Source organism: Urocampus carinirostris, chromosome 12 (genome assembly GCF_059441175.1).
Source record: "Urocampus carinirostris isolate Australia breed hairy pipefish chromosome 12, RoL_Ucar_1.0, whole genome shotgun sequence".
Taxonomy (NCBI): domain Eukaryota; kingdom Metazoa; phylum Chordata; class Actinopteri; order Syngnathiformes; family Syngnathidae; genus Urocampus; species Urocampus carinirostris.
Window position 1 is genome coordinate 21188603 of NC_142360.1, and position 21319 is coordinate 21209921.

The window sequence follows — 21319 nt, forward strand, 5'->3', positions numbered from 1 at the left end:
CGAGTGACACGGCCGCTTTCTTGTGTCCCGTTTCATCTGGAGGAACGAAAGCATGACCAACTTAGGTGCTGAGCTGCCTAACTTGGGCATTTGGGTTGGCCAGGGGCCAAACATTTTTGTGTGTGTTTTTTTTCCCTTTTATTTTTATTTATTATTGTATGTGTGTGTCTTGCTGTCGGTCACCCCTCTTGAGGGATATGACCAAGGTAGATAGATGGATAGATAGATCTTATTTTGTGTAGCATTTAAAACAACTGTGCATTTTCTTTGAATTAAACGCAATTCGCCTGTTCCTTACCTAGACCCTAGCTACGGCGAACCTCGGGTCAATTAAGTTAGAGACCCTTGCATTAAGGAAAACGATTACAATTACCATGAACATGATGGCGTTCTATTATTGTTTGACTGTTTTGTACCGATTCAAATCGGAATTATGTTCAATTGAAAGCATTACAAAAAAACCATAATGACGTATAGGAATGCGTCAGTTACGAAGTACAAGAGCTCAAAATGTTGTTTTGCTGATGTCACGTGCAAAGTGTTTACGTCTGGGTTCATTTCCTGAGTACAATATGATCGACAGTCACCGTAGCCAATCAGAGAGGGGGATTTCGGGTAAAGCGCGTGGCGGAAGTCTCCACTCTGAAAAATGGAGAAGATAGCGGACTGTAATGGATTAGCAGTGTGATCGCAGCGTTCGAATGGAATGACGTGAGCCCACGATCGATGTTGTTGCACTCACTTTTGCACGGTCGTATAGCAATGTCCATACCTGGATTTTTAATGGGTGTAAGAAGAAAGCATCGCGGATAAATCGAGGTAAAGAACGCTACCCTGCTATAGCTAAACATGTAGCATTGTCATTCCTCCGGACGCAATGTATTAATACTCAATTTTTCACCCCTCCACTATCAAAGTTAAACGTTTGCTTGCGTTTGTGTTAATATTCATGGTAACGTTGCACATCACACTTCCGTCATTTTGTTATTAGTGGGCGCCCGAGATTGGTTTCCGCACCTCACGGTATTAAAGGTTGCGATGGAAACCTTTTGCATGTTGTGTAATTGTCAACGATTCACAGGGATGTCTTACTGTATTTGATAATGGTAAGTCACTTGATTTTTAGTCATCTGCTCCCAGTTGTCATGTGGGCCGTTGTTTTCGCTTCCCTTTTCTGTTTTTCTTATCGAGCAGGTATGTTGCACCGGATTACAAACATGTGTTTATCGATTATATCTACTTGACAGGCATTGAAAGTAGAATACTTGGGTAAGGTTTATTGAAAGTGGTTTACTCAAATTTTAAATAGTTGATAGGAAGGTGGGTGGCACGGCAGATGAGTGTTTAAACTTTAGAGCGTCCGCCGGCAGAGTTCTGAGGTCTTGGGTTCAAACCCAGCTATCAGCCCTCCTGTGCGGAGTTTGCATGTTCTCCCCGTGCTTGTGTGGGTTTTCTCCGGGCACTCCGGATTCCTCCCACATTCCAAAAACATGCATATCAGGTTAATTGGCCGGTCCAAATTCTCCCTAGGTGTGAACGAGTGAGTGAGTTGTCTGTCTCTGTGTGCCCTGTGACTGACTGGCAACCAGTTCCCCTGCCCAATGCCCGAAGATAGCTGGGATGGGCTTCAGAATCCCAGCGACCCTACTAAGGATAAGCGGTGCAGATAATGACTGGATGGTCGGATGATAAGAAGGTGAATGGAGCCAAGTTTGTTGGAGTCTGCAAGAAACCTGAAAAATGGGAGTTAGGTTCACCTTCCAGTAGGACAACGACCAATAAAGCAAAATTTACAATGGACTGGTTTAAAACCAACAATATAAAGGTGTTAGATAACAACTTTAAATTTGTCTGCCCCCCTTCAGTTACTTAGGAGTGTTGAGGCTCATTTTTGTCCTAAATAATGCTTCAAAATGAGGTGCGGGCAAAGTTCTTTTGTAAAAATATGACAAAATACTGCAAACGAGAAGTATATCGCATGTACCTTCTGTGCAGATAACGCTGGGGGAAGGGGGGGCAGAGTGCGCGAGCTGTTTGTAATGCTCCATCTATTCCTACTGCTCACCCAATCAAATTGCTCTGAGTGCTTTGCTGGAGTTTTTGGGTGTTTACAGTTTGTTCTGTGGGTTTTCATCATAAAGTGTCTCGTTTAACGAGCTTCCACATAATGGATTCTTCAGCGATTTACAGGCAAAATGGGGTCTGTTGGTATGATAACTTGACTGTACACTGTAGTTAAGACTGTGCCCAATATATACTCGACAGAACCCTATTGCAGTCAAAGATGTATCGTTTTCACACGTGCTTCAATCGGCCATGTATGTAACGATACACTAAAGAATGGTGCAAGTTCTATTATTTCTATTTCATCAAATATTTGTTTCAAGTTTTGCAAAAAGTATAGAGACATACCCAAAAAGACGTGTACACAAAGAACTGCAATGCTGTGAAATCGGTCAAGAGTCTGTGCTTGCTTATGTTTTGTGCATCATCAAATGATTAGTGGATATGGATTTAATTGCCCAGTTTCAATCAAAGTCAGTGCATTCAGATGTCATTGACTCATTGAAGTAGGCAGAACCACAACAATGGGAAAAACAATTTATTTGTGACATGCTTTTAATCTTCTTTTTAATAAAAAAAAAAAATCCCTTTATCCCTTGTGATCCTACTGATGCTAAAGAGGTTTCTACTATACAGTTCAAGTTCGGGGTGGGACGATATGCTTTGGTCACGATTCGATTGTATCACGATTCTTGGGTGCCAATTTCATTTGCGATTCTACAAATATGGCGATTTGATATGATTGATGATTGCGATTTAATTTTCAGTTCTAAAAAAAATAATAATGTAAACCATACACTTCTGGGAAACTAAACCATGAATGACGTTCAAACAATGCACATCAGTCTGTGTCACTCAGTTCGGAAGCTGTCATTTAATTCAACAGAGACAATGAGAACATAAAATGTACACTGTGCAACAGGTTTAAAGCCACAAAATGTAATCAAATAAAATGTCAACGTAACACACATCTGCTCCTTCAATCATCCTATTTACAGTTAACACAGTAAGCTGATCAAGTATAAAACATCCTCTCAAAGAAAAAATGTACCGGATATGAGGTCAGAAAAATCAATTCCGGGGGAGAAATGTTGATTTTAAAATCTCCAAAAATAACATTGCAATATATACATGAATTGATTTTTTTTTTTGCCCACCCCTAGTTCAAGTGCACTTCAGCTCTTCATCCAGAAACTGAAAACAAAGAAATGGACGAAATGGTCCTCATGTGATGTTTTTTTTGGGGGGATACGTCTGGTTGTTAATCTCATGTAGAACAAAAAAAATTGTGTGTTGTTTCATTTAGATTTGTGCTGTTTGTGATTTGTGTATGCAGGGTTTGTACAGGTCCTTAAAATCCTTAAATTCCTGATTTTCAAGTTGTTTTCAAGGTTCTAAAAGTAATTTAATTTTGGGCAAAGTGCTTGTGAATAATTAAAATCGATGCCTTTTTGTTGCTTTGTTCCTTGGCAGTCTGACTGTATACATCATGCATTCAATGAAGAAAAATCAAGTATGGCTGTTTAAAAATGACTTTGAGACTGCTCTCTGGTGGCTTTGGCTTTTTGTCCTATGAAGCATCATTGCCCCCTACGGGTCGCGCCCAATGAAGATGAAATGTGTAATTAGGGCAAGGATTACATATTAATTATAGACATATATTATGGGCAATGGAAAAAATAATGTAGTGTTTCCCGGGGGTAAATTGAAACAGTATTACTGTCTTTTTACTGAAAACTGTTTGTCAAAAATATTTACTCACAAATTGTTCAGATCCACACATTTTTAGTATTTGTTTCTTAATATCGAATTATAGAATTTGTTTGTATTAGGCACACAATATTAGGATAAGCAAGATTTTCTTCGGTATGATCATCTCATCATCTCATTAGCTGCACCGCTTATCCTCAGTAGGGTCGCGGGGGTGCTGGAGCCCATGCCAGCAATCATCGGGCAGTGGGCAGGGGACACCCTGAACTGGTTGCCAGCCAATCGCAGGGCACATGGGGACAGACAACTCACTCGCTCATTCACACCTAGGGACAATTTGGACCGGCCAATTCACCTGAAATGCATGTTTTTGGAATGTGGGAGGAAACCGGAGTGCCCGGAGGAAACCCACGCAAGCACGGGGAGAACGTACAAACTCCACACAGGAAGTCTGGAGCTGGATTTGAACCCACGCAGAAGGTTCCCATGACTTGAACTGTGCCGCACATGTGCTAACGACTGCGCCGTTGTGCTGCCCTTCTTCGGTATGATATTCTTTTTATTTCAATTTTTATATTCCGGTGGGGTTTATTTTTGAAATATAATCAAAAGAATTATTGTCCAGCCTGACTGATATATAGGTGCTTGAAATTTTTGAGAATGCTTGAATTTTAATGTTGCATTTTCAAGGATTGTAAAGTGCTTGGATTTTGGGTGAAGTGCTTGTAAATGGTTGAAATTGTTGCCATATTTCTCAACAAGTCTGCTTAAAAATGATGCCGACACTACTCCCTGGTGGCTTCGCTTTGCCTTTGCATATCTTATTCTTCTTGTGATAAACTGCAGCTGATTTTAGTTTGTATGGCATTGTCTTATAAAGTGTAATCGCCCTCCGGGTCACGCCCAAGATGATGCATGATACACCTAAACAGGGCACTATAAAATGTGTATTAGTGCTAGGATTACATATCAATTATGGACATTTATTGTTGGCCATGCAAAACATTTAAAGTAGTGTTCCCCAGTGGCAAATTGTAATGGGAAGAACTTCCTGCAACTGAGAATGTAAGCTACATATTGTAATTTTTGTATGTAATTGTTGTAAGGGAAGAGATTTGTCTCAAAAAATATTTGTGATTTCTAAAAATCATATGAACTGATAAATGCACTCGCAATATTATAATCACAGATTTATTTGTGGCTCTGCAAAATACATGTAAATGTACAGTAAATGCATTTATATAGCGCATTTCAAGTCGCTGAAGACCTCCCAAAGTGCTTTACAACGTACTTCACACTTACCCATTCACACACACTCACTAACCAATAGCGGTGTCAGCCATGCAAGGCTTATCGGGGGCATTAGGGATTCAGTGTCTTGCCCAAGGACACTTCGACATATAACATAGAGGAGCCGGAATTCGAACCTGCGCTCTCTTTATCCCATTGTGAGCTACTGCCGCCCAGGTGTGAATAAGAAAATATCTCATTTCATCTCATTAGCTGCACCGCTTATCCTCAGTAGGGTCGCGGGGGTGCTGGAGCCCATCCCAGCAATCATCGGGCAGTGGGCAGGGGACACCCTGAACTGGTTGCCAGCCAATCGCAGGGCACACGAGGACAGACAACTCAATCTCTCATTTACACCTAGGGACAATTTGGACCGGCCAATTCACCTGAAATGCATGTCTTTGGAATGTGGGAGGAAACCGGAGTGCCCGGAGGAAACCCACGCAAGCACGGGGAGAACATACAAACTCCGGACAGTTAGGCCGGGAGCTGGATTTGAACCCACGCAGGAGGTTCCCACGACCTCAGAACTGTGCCGCACACGCGCTAACCACTGCGCTGCCGTGTTGCCCTATAGGAAAATATTTATATTTATATTTTGGCTTGCTTTAAATTGTCTTTTACCTAGTAGTTGGTAGATCATTTTTGTATTCCACTAATTTTGTTGTTGCTTCATTCACGATTGCCTGTATTGATTCCTTAAAGGGACAGTGTGTAGCATTTGACTACTGGTTTTCTCTGTGTCGTATTGTGCAACCAAAAATGAATGCCCAAAGCCTAAAGCAGAATACAAAGTATGGAGACTCAAAGTGATCAACCCGGAACATTTTTGTTTTTTTGGGGCTTACACTAGGTTTGTTTTGCCCGTAGAAGCAGGATGGCCCACAATTATTTCACAGCTACCCCTAGGTGAGCCTCCTGTTATGTCTTAATAATACACATTTTGTTAACTTAAGTGTATTTAAAATAAATGCATGTTTTTATTATAATTAAGGTATATTTGGTTATGATTTACATCAAAATTCTTTTTTTTTTTTTTTTTAATAAAGGTTGTTTTTTTACATAATTCACACCGGATGTTTTTTCTTTTAGTGGTAGTGGAGATTTTGGAAAATTGGCTTTTAAGGTCTTTAAAAAGTGCTTACAATTTTTACCATGAAAAAGGTGTATGAACCCTGCAATGAATGCTCTTCTAGATTTTTTTAACTTTACTCTCTTTTTTTTCTAGATACGACAACACACTGTTGACCAGTGTGCGTTTCTTAAGTGGCAGGTGAAGCGGCTGAGCATTGCAACGTGATGCCAAGATGCTGCTGTCCCTGGGAATGCTGATGCTGTCGGCCACTCAGATCTATACCATTTTCCCCATCCAGATTTTTGCCTTCCTTAACCTGCTGCCTGTAGAGGCCGACATAGCAGCTGTGAGTAAAACCTCAACATGAATATATCTAGATTGAAATTGGGTGATTATTTTTCAGCGTACAAATTCAATACCCATATTATTGTAATAAGGAGTTCCTATCTTTTGGTATCTTTCAGTACTCGTTTGACAACAAAACTAGGAATTTTGATGACCTCCCGTCAAGGTTCGGGTACCGACTCCCTAGCGATGGATTGAAGGTGAGTCTCAAAGTATTCTATCACAATCTATTCCATGGAGAAAAAAAATATAATTCAATGTCAGTTTGGTACTTTCATAATACTTTACCAAAATCCTGTGTTTTTTTGCAGGGCTTTGTTCCAAAAAGGTCCCCTTATAGTCTAAACCCAAGAAGTAGAAACCTTCAGTTATTTATTCATTCATTCATTAAAAACTTTATTATAAATTGAAATCAAAGAGTAAACCCGATTCTTAGGCTCAAATATTTTTAAGAAATAAAAATACTGTACTTTTAAAAAGTTTACAAACAACTTATGTACTTTTAAATTATAATTGTAAAAGTAATCATTCTACTATGTTGCATTGTTGATTCAGGACCCGATTCACTTGAATTCAGATTATATTTTGTCGCCATCATGTAAATGTTATTGGGAAAGGAAATTGTGCCGTGAAAAGAACATTTCAAACAAATAAAAGTAGTGTACGGACGCTCCCTTACTTACGACTATTCGACTTACATAAAACGGTAGATACGAACATTTATTTTGGGATGTCGAAAAATATCCGGACATTGCTGTAAGTTCGATTTTGCATTGTGTGCACCTTTTTCCGAGAAGAGGACATTACTGTAGTGCTTCTTTCCGCCTTCACCGGCGTGTGGCGCTGTGAGAGGTCATCCAGCATCCACCCGAAAGTAAAAAAATCCGCTTCCCTTTCTTAGTCCGTGTGTCAACATCTCTCCTTCACCTGCTCGTAATCCTACCGCTGCCACCAATGGAGCGTGCCGTTTTGTGTGGGTAATTGATTACTCCTCGTTCATGAAAAAATACACTTACGGTCTCTTTAGAGAGCGACAGCCGTTAGCACCCATCTGTTGTAAACACACCGATCTCTCCAAAAATAAACTCTCACGCTCCCCTACACTCTCGCACCAACTCTCGCGACATTCGGCGCATCTCACATTCTACTTCTACACTATCTCCCGCGCGGTAAGAACTTAGACATCTGTATTGTTTAATATGTCTCGTGCATCCATTCAATATGGTCGGTGTAAAGTGAAAAGAAGAGGCGAGCCGTTTCTTTTGAAACACAAGTGGAATAAGAAAGCTTGATGCGGTTGAGAAAATGGTCGGAACGCTTTTTTTCGGCCACTTTTTTTTACCGCGGAGGAGGACCTCTTGAAGCGCATCTCCCAAATGTAAGTTAAACCTCACTTTGTAGAGCATATTTTTTTAAGAAATGTTTTTTTTTTGTAGAAAACAATATAGGTTACTTATACAAGCCTTAAACATACTTATATAAACCTTAAACATACATTCCATACAAAATATAGCACTAAAGCAACCTACAAACAATTTCCACTTACGAACGATCGTTCGTAGGTCGGGCAGCGTCTGTACTTTATAAAAGTGTCTTTAAAATAATTTCTGTAAAGAGATCCCTTGTTTTTGTGGTTAAGAGAGATAGAGAGAGAGCACGAACACTTGCTACTTTGTTGTCAATGGAGTTTTTCTTAAACGGTGATGCAGTCTTGAAGTTTTTGTTGTTGTTAATATGAGATTTGTCTTGCCCACTCACAAAACACTAACATTTCAAAATTTAGGGTTGAGCTAATACAACTTCGCATTCTGATATTATTTGTATAACCTTTGTGCTATCTCACACAATGGCCGAAGAGAGAGAGCCAAGGGTTCAATATATATGGATGGATATAACTGTACCATATACTATTTTATATATTACAGATTTCGTCTGTGTCTCATTAACCGCAAAAAAAGGAGGGATAACATAGTCTTTATTATCTTTGTAAGCTTGATGTCATTTTTACCCACATATAAAACACAGTTAATCGCTTCACAAGCTGTGAAATGTATTCCAAAGAAGCAACAAGCGGTATGATATCCCCTAAAGGAACAAATATTTTTGCAGCGTTTTTGTTGTACTTTTGGGTAGAAACGGGCCTGCAGCAGTCCCCTCTCGCATCACAAGGCAACAACACAAGACTGAGGATTCCCTTCAGGGCAACAGGCAGCCAAACAAAGCCTTTTCTGTTTTCACTTGCACAAATCCATCTGTGTGCACTTGCGACACGTTTCAGAAACCCACGGAACGCAATGCTCCGCTTTGTGGCATCAAATCGTTTTTGTAGTTGAGCGTAAGGGATCAAATCATCAAAAAAAAAAGCACAACCCTGCAATCGGTTTGTGGGATAGACCTTTTGTATCGGCTACCGTTTATACGCGTAATCTCGTTAAAATCCCCAGTTTCATGGAATTATTCAATGAAAATGATTACACAGTGGGGCATGTGACTGGCGTGTTGGATGCTGCGTCCAAATCTTCTTTTCTTCTTTCCCCCTGGGACTTTTTATTCATTTATTTAACCCCTCAATAGCAAAACATCATGCTTAAATGATTTTAGGACTTGAAACTGGTATTAAATGTGGCTTCTTTTAAAAGGTCTTTTTGCACTGCATCTTCTGCTTTCCAGGGTCATACATCAGTTCAATGAGGTAAATGAGATTTGAAAGGGAAAGTGTGTGGGATTTAAGCGCCATTTAGTGGTAATTAAAAGTAATTCATTAAAAAAAAACAGTATTGATTTTTTTTTTTTAATAAGCAAAAGTACATGAATCATCACATAAAAATCCATCATCCATCCATTCATTATCTGCACCGCTTATCCTCAGTAGGGTCACGGAAGTGCTGGAGCCCATCCCAGCTATCCTCGAGCAGTGGGCAGGGGAAACCCTGAACTGGTGGCCAGCCAGTTGCCGGGCACATAGAGAGAGGCAACTCTCTCGCTCCTTCACACCTAGGGACAATTTGAACCTGACAATTAACCTGACATGCATGTTTTTGAGGTATGGGAGGAAACTGTAGTGCCCGGAGAAAACTCATGCGGGTACGGGGAGAATATGCAAACTCCACACGGGGAGGCTGCGGTAACTGGACTTGAACCCCGAACCTCTGCACCGTGGGACTGCACGCTAACCATCCACCTACGGTGCATTAAATTCATTATTCTAAAAATACAGTAAAGCCTTAATTGGCATTAAAATGTCCTAAATCCAATTTTTCAAAAACCTTTGAAATGTGATACATTAATAAGATATAGATTGGTTTGAACTAATAAGATTTGGAAACCTTTATCAATTTTCTTTTTTTAATAATTCACCGATTAACTTGACTTAACTAGTCGGGCCTTTCAAAGTAGACCCCAGCCAGTCGCAAGGCACACTGAGACAGACAACTCACTCGTTCATTTACACCTAGGGACAATTTGGACAATTAACCTGAGATGCATGTTTTTGGAATGTGGGAGGAAACCGGAGTGCCCGGAGGAAACCTACGCAAGCACGGGTAGAACATGCATCCACACAGGAAGGTTTGATCTTGTGACCTCAGAACCGTGCCGCACACGCGCTAACCACTGCACCGCTGTGCTGCATGACACAAACATGCATTTTTTTAAAATTACACCGTAGGTAGAGAAATTTGTAATTATTTTTCATAGTATGAGGCTCACTTTGAGGCAGGTGACATGGCTGTCTGCCATCTTGCTCCCATGGGGGAACCCTCATAGACCAAAACCCTTATGATAGGATGGGAAAAATGTGAAGAAAAATTATGCGCTTTGGTCACTTCGAGTCTTTGTAGTTTGTATTGTTCCTTGAGCTTTGTACCACTCTACAACATACAGCAATATCTAGCGGTCAAATATTAGTCAAGTCAAGTCATGTTTATTTGTATAGCCCTTAATCACAAATAGTCTCAAAGGGCTGCACAGACCACAGATTATTATTGCAAACCACAGACTATTATTACACCATCCCCTGATCTAAAACCCACATGAGGGCAAGGAAAAACTCAAAAAATGTATATGGCAAATGGTGGAAAGCGTTATTTCCGCATTAACTATAACCTTATCGTCCTTGTTTTATAACCTTATCTTCTCTGTTCCTTTATCTTCTTGGGTTTTTTACCTCACTGAATGTGTGAAACTGGAGTGTCATGCTCAATTTCGTTGTCACAATATGTTAACCCATTTTGTAACAATGACAAGCTTATCCTCCTTGTTTTATAACCTTATCTTCTCTGTTCCTTTATCTTCTTGGGTTTTTTACCTCACTGTGAATGTGTGAACCTGGAGTGTCATGACCAATTTCGTTGTCACAATATGTTAACCCATTTGGTAACAATGACAAGCTTATCCTCCTTGTTTTATAACCTTATCTTCTCTGTTCCTTTATCTTGGGGTTTTTACCTCACTGTGAAGGTGTGAAACTGGAGTGTCATGCCCAATTTCGTCGTCACAATATGTTAACCCATTTTGTAACAATGACAATCAAGGTATATTCTATTCTTTTCTATACTAAAAACAAAAAAAAGGGAACCGTATGCTTACAAAGGAACACTGTTTTGATTCATTAGGTTGTTTTTACTTATTTTTAAAACGTTTGAACTAGACATTTTTGAAGCACACCGATTTATTATTGTTTGCATTTCCGTTTACGTTTTTGCTCCAAGCCAAAGAGCGTTGTCATAGTTAAGAATATTTCGCTACTAATTCAAAAAAGAACCTGCCCAAACTCCCAAGACAAGCATGGGGGAAGTTGTAAGCTTTATTTGCTATTAATAATAATTATGTCAGAAGAAAAGATAATAAAACATGTGAAATTAGCTCATTTATTTATTGTATTTGAAAGTTATCAGATGGAAAGAATTTTTAGTCAGACTGTATCTGTCACCTCTTTTGTTATTGAATGTCCTGTTAGACAAAGTTTCCACATTACATCCTTTGACACATTAATCATCTGATTCTTGTAATGTTGGACAGTAAAATATTGTGTGTACTATTTACTAGCTTTCATTTACTAAAAGAGGCGCATGGTTGTGGTTTTAATTGAATTTAAAATAGAACTCCACTCCGACTCGTCATTTCCTTGCGACTTCCTGTATATCCTTCTATGGCCAATGGAGGGCCCTTCATTTCGGCTCTTTTCCACCTCCTGTAGAGCCTTACTTGGCATACAGAGGGCGCACTTGACCGGCTTTCCACAGTCAGTAGGCCAATGAGACTGGAAAACAATGACGTCATGGCGATCCAGTCAGAGGCAATCAGCGTTGTTTGGTAATGAAAATAAAATAAAAACTTTCATTTGGTATTCAAAGGAGAAAAAATGGGAGAGGAAGTGCTGACCCTGCACATGTTTTTTGAGCTGTTATCTTGAAGGGTTCTTGACTCACTTAAATTTCCTGTTGAAACAGGATGTGACACTAATACACATCATTTTCTTTGCACAGTATGTGCTTATAAACAAATGTACTTTGCCTATTGGGCTACAACTTACATTTTTTTAAATAACTGATGAATGGGTCGATTTATTTTTTCAATCAGTTGATGAATATATAAAAAAAAAACTCATTTTTAATTTCATACTTTTTATATGAATATTTAAGTTTTGGATGGATATAAAATTTGTGCACAAAACAAAGTAATATTCTCTTGCATAAAGCAATACAAATAAACAAATGTTTTTCATATCACTTAACAATAAATGAAAACACTACAATTGTATGCCATGGATCTGCAAATCTTGATCTGCAAATCTTGATCTGCAAATCTTTGAATATGATTATCATTTATTATCATAGAGCAATTTATATTTATGCTTAAGAATCTACAACTTGGGTTGAATTTAACATCCATCCATCCATCCATTATCTGCACCGCTTATCCTCAGTAGAGTCGCAGGGGTCCTAGAGCCCATCCCAGCTATCTTCGGGCAGTGGGCAGGGGACACCCTGAACTGGTTGCCAGCCACACAGGGACAGACAATTCACTCGATGATTCAGACCTAGAGACAATTTGGACCGGCCAATTAACCTGACATGCATGTTTTTGGAATGTGAGAGGAAAACCCATGCAAGCACGGGGAGAACATGCAAACTCCACACGGGAGGTTCGATCCCATGACCTCAGAACTGTGCCGCACACGAGCTAACCACTGCGCTGCTGTGCTGCCCTGAATGAAACATATTATCATTACTCTTTCTCTTTTGACTTTATTTGATTTTTGATTGTTTTCTGATTTTTTTTCCTTCTGTATTTCATCAGAACTTTCTGTTCCCTCAAAAATTGTTAAAGGTGGTGGGTGTAACCTAGATATTCTACTTGCTGACGCCATTTCATTGTTGAAATCTTCATTTCAGCCTCTGTCAAGCTGTTTCTTTTGCTCGTGCAAGTACGTGACTCTCTTGGACGTGCTCGAATAAACTTTTCTTTTTTTAAATTTTTTTGGGGGGATTGGGTAGGCATTTGGACTTTATTTAAAATGGTCCTTTTCCTACTTTCCCCCTGTTTCCTCCAGCCTAATGCGCTCTGAGGCCGGAACACTGACGATGATATAAGATAAAACCAGATTGGCATGGAGAAACGAATATTTATAAAATAAAGGCTCTTTAAAGTCAGTTGGGCATTGTTAAAACATACTTAATAGAGAATATATTTAATTCTAAACCTTTTAAGGACACTTGAAACTATGCAACCCATCTTTAACTTTGTAGTGTTTACCTTTTCATGCCAAATTTGTTTGTAAATATCCAATACTCAATAAAATTTTTAAAAAGGTGAGAGATACTTATATCTACACACACATATATGTCTCAAGGTGTCCTCTGCATGACTGATGTGGTACTACAACCCACAATGTCAAAACAAAATTCAATCCACTCCTATTTGCATTGATTTCACGATTTTTTGAATGCAATACAGTTGAGATTATTTTGACGCAATGATGTTTTAGAAAAATAACGATGTTGTCCATCCCTTAGGGTTTTCTGATTGGCGCCAGACCGGCAAATGCATGCGAGCCCATTGAGCCCCCGCCCAGGGACAACTTGACGGGTGTCTTCGTTGTCCTGATCAAACGCTTTGACTGCAACTTTGACGTCAAGGTTTGTGCTTTTGGTGCTTGGACAGATTGTGTGAAATTGTAGGACATTGATGTTGGTGCTCAGCAGTGCAGCAAATAATTGCTTGTGATTATTTTTCTGTTAGAAATTTATACTAGATTTTCTTTTTTTTTTCTATTTCATGCCCCCCAATCTCCCCACACCTTCGACAAACTTATACTGAAAAATGGCAGTCATTGCACTTTGCCAAAACAGTTTATTTTGCTACAGTCTTTTGGGTTCGTACCGGTGCTTGAAGTTCTTTAAAATGCTTTAGATTTATTGTTGTGTTTTCTAGTACTGAATAGTGCTTGAATTTTGAGTTAAGTCATTTTTATTTCTAGTTCTTAATCACAAAGTGTCCCAAATTGCTGCACAGACCACATACTTTTGCAAACTACGGACTATTATTACACTATCTGATCCAAAACCTATGTTAAGTGCCTGTAAATGCTTAACATTGTTGCCATATTTCTCAACAAGTCCATTTAACAATGACGCCGACATCTTGTTGTCATATGTAGTGTTATCGCCCCCTTCAGTCACACTCTAAAGGACAGGTGCATGCTACTACTAACCAGGGCACTGGGTGGGTTGGGGTCTTGGATCCCTTAACCACTTGAGTCGCAGAGGCATCATTTCATGTGGTGTGTCTTGGGCAAGTACAGCTTGGTGGCGCCCATCCCTATCTAGGCCAACAAGTTTTTCCACCCAGTCTCAAACCAGAGACCTTTCACGTGTTAGGCAAATACGCTAACCATCGCACAACGGAAAAAGGGCACTATGACATGTTTATTAGTGCAAGGATTACATATGTACATTTATTACAGGGCATGCAACAAATAAGTTGGAGTTTCCCAGCGGCAAATTGTGATTGGATGAACTTCCTGCAAATGAAAACGTTATCGACATCTACCCGTCATTTTTACCCGACACCTAAATGGGGAGAGATTTTTCTCAAAATCAAATATATTCCCCATTTACTCAAGTTCTGTGGCTCTGCAAAATACATAATTCACACTGGATTTCTCTTGTTTTAATGGTATTGGAGACATTTGAGAATTGGCTTTGAAGGTCCTTAAAAGTACGTGTATTTGGCCACAAAAAGGTGAACAAACCCTGTTTCTATTATGATTACAGTGTTTTTATTCAAATGAGTTTGAAATTGGCATAGACTAGCATTTTGTTTCAAATGAGATTGGGGAAGTTTAACTTGCAAGTCAAGATACCACTACACCCATATACAGTAAAGGTCTGCATTGCCAGAAAGAAACCTCAATGCAGTTTTTTTCCCCAGAGTTATTTTAACAACCGTTATGTTCCGCTTGTCAGTACTGATGTTGAGTTTGTCTGAAACGATAGCACAAAACCAGGAAGTGCTTATTTTTTAATTTTGCCAACACGACATACTCAAACCTTGCCTCAGCTTTTTTTTCCCTCTCTTTATTGTTTTTGACAGTTGAATATTGTTTTTCTTTAATTTGTAGATTGGCAAAAAGATGACAATTATTAATATAAACATTTTCAAACATTGTCATACTTGGTTAAATGGAAAAAACTACTCAGAATGTTACATATATTTTACAATACTGCTGCAAAGATTATTTGAGTGTACATTTTTTACGTTTTTTTTAATCCGTGTTTCCTAAAACAGAACTATGTTTTTTAAGTCCAATTTTTTAATTATTTAACATTTAGGTCCTGTCCTGTCTTGGTACATAATGAGTCGAAAAATGTGAATAGTTATTTTATTAGTAGACATAAATTGCTAGTTGGGTGGTTTGCATCTTCACGATCTTGAATAAATGAATGACAACACCCACATATTTTTGGAATGAGCAATATTGTAGGTTTTGAGGGAAAACATGACCACATTTTAATTTGACATGCACCACTAACATTTGGATATTGGGGACAGTACCTCTGCAATGGCAGACTGGCTTGTTGGTCCACCTTTTAAAGAAGGGGGACCAGAGAGTATGTTCCAACTACAGGGCATTCCCATTTCTCGAGCTCCCTGGTAAAATGTATTTGGATGTACTGCAGAGAACTGTCCTTTAGTGCGTGGACTCGTGCATTCAGTCCAGGCCGTTGGAACAGTGGAACAGCTTTACACCCTCTTCATGGTCTTTGAGGATTTCTGGGAGTCATCCCATCCAGGCTACATGTGATTTGTGGATCAGGCATTTGACCGTGTTCCTGGGGGAGCCCGGTCAGGGGATACTTCGTCAGTATCTGGTACCAGATCGTCTTATTCAGGCTTCTTGGTCTTTGTACGACCGGTGCCAGGGTTTCGTCTGCATTGGCAGCAGTAAGCCGGAGTTGCCAGGCCTGCCGTTTGTCACCTAAACCGTTCATAACCTAAAAGATCCTAAATACATTCTGCTAATGTGAGTTTCATCCGCAGGGTAGCTAGTCCTATCCCTTGGAGTGAGTAAGCTCGTTAATCCTGGCAAGATTCCATGTAGAGTTTCTGCTCCTTCATGTTATGAAGAGCCGGTTTGGTGGCTTTGGCATCTGGTAAAGATTCCTCCTGACACCTCAAGGTGTTCTGGGCATGTCTCACTCACGCAATAAAACTGCATTTCAACCATAAAATATCTCAATGTTTTAAACAATGGATAAAAAAGACAAGTCCATTGGGCCTTTTTAAAGAGTCACTTCAAAGCATTTTTCAATAATAATGTTATATGGGCACTCACTCGTCTAAACACAACATTTTGACTAACATTGTAGATCATGAGTTACAAATCCACCTGCTTTCATTCTGATAAAAACTGCAATTTGAGGAATAGTTCTTAGCCATAAAGACTCTTAATTGTTCAGGGTTCAAATAATAACAAATCATAGCTCTGCTTGAGAAAGCAGTAGAACCATAAGTGGTTGTTAAACTGTAATACACGAGATTCTTTGTTGCTGTTTTTTTTCCATTACCTGTTTTTTTTAACCGTGCAAAAAGTACAGTGGAATGGAGAAATGGGTGAAGCTGATGAACATGCAGAGGAGGTGTGAGTAATGCTGCATCTTATCTTTGCTGTCTCTTATCACAGCTGTCATTTTGAGGCTGCATACTCCTTAGTTGCACCTTTGCTAGCTGTATCCATCCTTTAATCCATCCGGTCATTTTTTCTTCAACACTTTACTAGTCACTTTTGTTCAATTCGAGCTTGTTTCACTCTTGTTTTACTAGACTGTTCAAGCCATGCAACCTTATAAGGTCTTACTGCTGTACTGACACTAAAACACAGATTTGCTTTTTTTGTTGTCTTATGCCTTTGAGGACATTTCTTGTTTCCAACTATTGACTCAGGCACTTATTGGACTTGTCTTGCCCACTCACAAGCATTTCAAAATTCAGGGTTGAGGTAATACAGCCTCGCATTCTGGAATTCTTTGTATGACCTAGTGCTATCTCACACAATGGCCGAAGTAAAACTGGATTCCACCTTACTTATCTGATTTGCACAGACACATATTCAATTTATCGTCACTTCAACGTTTACCCTTTTACTGAGATTCTGAGATGAGTGTTAATGGTTGAAAATTGTCTCCTTCAAATGAAAATGTTTGTGAAATTACTGTTAGTAACATGCATTGTTATCTACTGCTTTTATATTGTTTAATATTAGATATTAATTATGACCTGTTTTCAACTGTTGGTGGTAATTTACAATAGTTTTGTAGAATAAATGCATTTACACGTTTTTCTGTTAATCCAGGACATGCACTACTGTTGTGGTCCTCCAGGTGCCAGTGCGGTGCACACATGCTGACATATACATTTCAAACTTTTTGTAAAATGGCTTGTCGGTTATGGAAAAGAACACACCATATCTCAATATATCGTTCTGTGTAAGTGTTTATTTTTAAAGTAGAACATTCCTTAGTTGAAGGTTTATCACATTTGTTGCATTTTTACAAAAGAGGAGACGTGTCAACATTCCACCCGCATGTTATTCCTATATAGCCATCATGCATTAGCAGATGTAAGCATCCACTGAGTCAACAACATAATGGATCTGTTGTTGTAATGGGCAATAAAAGCGAGCCTTGTACCCACTTAACCTTTGCTGAAGTGTGAGCACTTGCATGTATGTGTGCATGAGTATTTATTTCGAGATATTAGAAATAAGGGGTCGGATGTCAAGAGACAGCTTTTCAGATGGGCAGAGGGAAGTGGATAAAGAGGTAGTGTCACTTTTTACACTGTGTGTGTTTATTTACTTGCTTTATTTTTCGGTTACATTCTTTATCACTTAGCCTACATCAGTAACCCACCCTACATATCATGTTCACAGATGACGAGGGATCTTTTCTAAACAAAACTGATTTTTTTGCAATGGAAGAAAAGATTTTCAGTTTTGGCATTGAATGTGTTAACTAGTTTTTTTTAACAGTTGAGTGAATGCAGTCTTACACCTGAACCAACTCACCACGCTATACAACCTCAACACTGCCTTCCAGCGGCCATAGATAGATATTTGTTTTGCATTGATTTAAAAAAATTATACCTTATAGGCGCTACAGGTCCCCCAAAACAAGGACAAACAGGCTCATGGACAGCTTCTCCCCCAGGGCCATCACCACTCTAAACGAGTACACAAAACCATGAAGAGATAGCAGCATCAAAAAGAAAAAACCCAAAATAAGTCCCCAGATAAGTGTTATTGCACGAAACTGTGAAAATACATACCTTGTGAGGTATTTTGGGGATTTTATTTCTGCTAAATGTTATTGCACTTCTTTTAATTGCACTATTGTTATGATGCAATATTCTATTTCAGTCATAAAAATTTAACTATTATTACAATTTAGGCCAATCTCCAAGCACCATGTTGAAAATACTTTTTTTCTTTTGCCTTTTTTCTCTTTAAAGTCTTTCTTACAATAGTGCCATGTTTAATCTTGTTGCGTACAATGTTTCACAACATTGATATCAATGACAATAAAGCCAATTCGAATTAAATAGGGACACGCTGCTTTTTTGACACAATCAGAAATATATGTCAGGCCGTAGTAATCACCCAACGAGCCTGATCTGGCCTGCAGGCCGTATGACATGGCTGGATTAGCCAATCAGTTTTGATGGTTAAGGTTGGGGTTAGGTGCTAGAAAATGTATTATGTCACTTCAATGTCTTAACTAAGATTGAAAAGCCAAAATGTGTGCGTGTTTGTGTGTGTTAGTGTGCATTTGACAGAGACCGATTGAATAACAGATTAAATTCCTCCTTATTCCTTTTTAGAAACTAAATCTCCAGAGAACGGGGGGTTGCACTTCCTGCAAAGCCTACTGAGATTTTTTTAAAATGCATTTGAGGGAGGCAGGGCGGCACATGGCATCAGTGACCTCTATGCAAGAGAGGGGGGTTGTGCAGGAAATGTGATACCCCCTTCACCCCCCTCCCCTCTCTCAGAGCTTCCTTTCTTCCTTCCTTCATTGTCAGATTCTTTACAGAATGTCCTCCTTGCCTGCATTTTCAAGTCTACACTCATCAAGGCGTTGTTTTAGTTTTGCAACGTGTACAACCACAGGTTTGCTGGAGTTGCACCAGATGCACTCAGAAAATGCTCAGAGCTACCATCGTAAACGTGTAAGCTGTTCGGTATTTCCCGTGGCAAAGCCTTGTGGATGCGGTCATTGCATCTAGCTAGTTTAGCCAAGCTGAGTGACTGAGCCATTTAGAGGTGAAACAGTACCATAGAAAACTGGTTTTCTACTAGTCTGTCTTCAGGACTCACCATTCCACCCTAATGACAAGCGGTGACCTGAATAAGAAAAAAATGTATTGAAAAAATATTGCAGAGACAATATAATTTGTTTACCTTTTTTCTAAAACTGCTCAAAAATAGCTACATACAAAAAAATAAAATAAAAAATGATGTAGCATTTTCCTAAAAGTCAATAATTATTTCATTATGTAGTGGATAAGTATTAATATATTGGTAAACACTTAAAAATGTAAAAAAAACATTTACTGTACTTTCCAGCAATACTTCAATGGCCAACACTTGTCCACCATTTTTTTGCAATTGCTTCCTTCTTTGACTCTATCATTGTTGTCTCTGTCATCCACTTTTCCTTCACTAATTTCTGTTTTGAGACCCATTACTATGGCCAGAAAAAGGAAAGAAAACCTACAAAATCACAACAAAATGAGATGTAGTCCCTCTCAAACACGGCTATTGACTGAACAATAAGAAGAGATTTCGCAATGCATTATCGCCATATACCGGCAAAGGCCTGGAACCACTGAAAACAGGTCCGCAAACCACTTTGGGGTCTCGGCCAACCAGTTGAGAAATTCTGCCAAAGACCATTAAGAAACAACGGGAATTTTGTGCTTGTTGCCTGACACAAATAGAGGCGCAGCCGGTTGTGTTTTGTGTTGTCTGTCTCGCAAGTGATCCAAGACGACAATAATAACAACTACGCTGATGCAATGAAATTTATATGCAATCTAGCAGTTAGCCTAGATTGTCCAACCATTTTCCACTACTTATGATATCTGCCTGCCTTAAGTGCGGATCTGCTTTTGTAACTTTGGAGATTTATTAATACGAAAGAGCTCAGGGCAGCATTTTTAAAACAGATTGGACTTTCTTAACTGAAGGCTGGGCTCTCTCCCCTGTTCTCTTTGTAAGTTGAAAATCTGTTAATGCCTTCTCTTCCTATTTTGAGTGTCTACTGAATTTTAAACTCTTCACTGTTACAAACCAATAATGCAATAAAACACTGTTGGAATGATTGTTAAATGAGCACCATTGATTGTGATGTACCCACTAATGTCATGGATGGACCTAAAGATTTGATTTTTAAGACTAACCGTACCAGAATCATACAATTGACAAAAAGAGATATTGTACAGATGAGAGGATTGTATTTTTTTTGTCTTGCACTGTAAAAACATGTGGGTAAAAAACAACAAGCGTGGACTGATCCATTACGTGGATTCATTTTACCCGAACATCTTGGGTTGTTACAAAGGGGGAAAAAACACGTCAGCGTTGTTGTTTTATGAATAAAAGGAATGTACACTTGTTTAAATTAACTCCTACCGAATTGAGTTGTTTTGCCCCCCAAAGACAATTTAGGTCATATTGTAAAAAAAACAATCCCCAAAACTGGATCCTTTAACTTGAAAACTGGTCGTTCATTTTAGAAGCCTCCCCAGAAATTGTATTTTTACACGAATAGCAACCAAGAAATTAACGCTTTTTTTTTTAATCATTTATTTGCTTTACACACAAAAATAACGCCAATTTGTGAAAATTTACCCTAAAAAGTGGGTCGTGTTGTAAAACCCTAAAGCAGGAATAGCAAACATACAGCTCGCTGTCCGGATCCGGCTTGTTGTATATTTTAATCCATCCCACTATAAATTTCTACATACCATATTTTCCGGACTATAAGTCTGTCCAGACAGTTGCACCAGCCAAAAAATGCATCATTAAGAAGGAAAAAACATGTATAAGTCGCACTCGAAGTTGCATTTTTGGGGGGGAAATTTATTTGATAAAACCCAACACCAAAAACAAACATGTCATTGAACGTCAATTTTAAATAACAAAATGGAGAACACGGTATACTAATGTTACACGTATGTGCATATCTTAGACACGCTCATCAGTAACGACGTACCATATTAAGAGATATTCAGATAACTCTAGCATAAAGTACATGCTTAACAAACTATCAG

General features: G+C 38.9%; 1 protein-coding gene across 6 annotated transcripts in view; it reads left to right on the top strand.

Annotated features, from left to right (window-relative positions):
- The first annotated feature begins 593 nt into the window (after positions 1-593).
- The window catches only part of rnf13 (ring finger protein 13), a 62807-nt gene continuing 42081 nt past the window's right edge, over positions 594-21319 (top strand). Inside the window, exons 1-4 of one of the 6 annotated variants that reach the window (XM_088350401.1) lie at positions 594-819; positions 6332-6485; positions 6604-6684; positions 13501-13623. In XM_088350401.1, the coding sequence (XP_088206527.1) occupies positions 6372-6485; positions 6604-6684; positions 13501-13623 (318 nt within the window). In that variant the 5' untranslated portion in view covers positions 594-819; positions 6332-6371. Of the gene's footprint in view, positions 820-952; positions 1107-1171; positions 1195-5949; positions 5974-6292; positions 6486-6603; positions 6685-13500; positions 13624-21319 lie in introns of those variants that run through there. The other 5 variants (XM_088350397.1, XM_088350402.1, XM_088350398.1 and 2 more) reach the window with 5 other exon arrangements.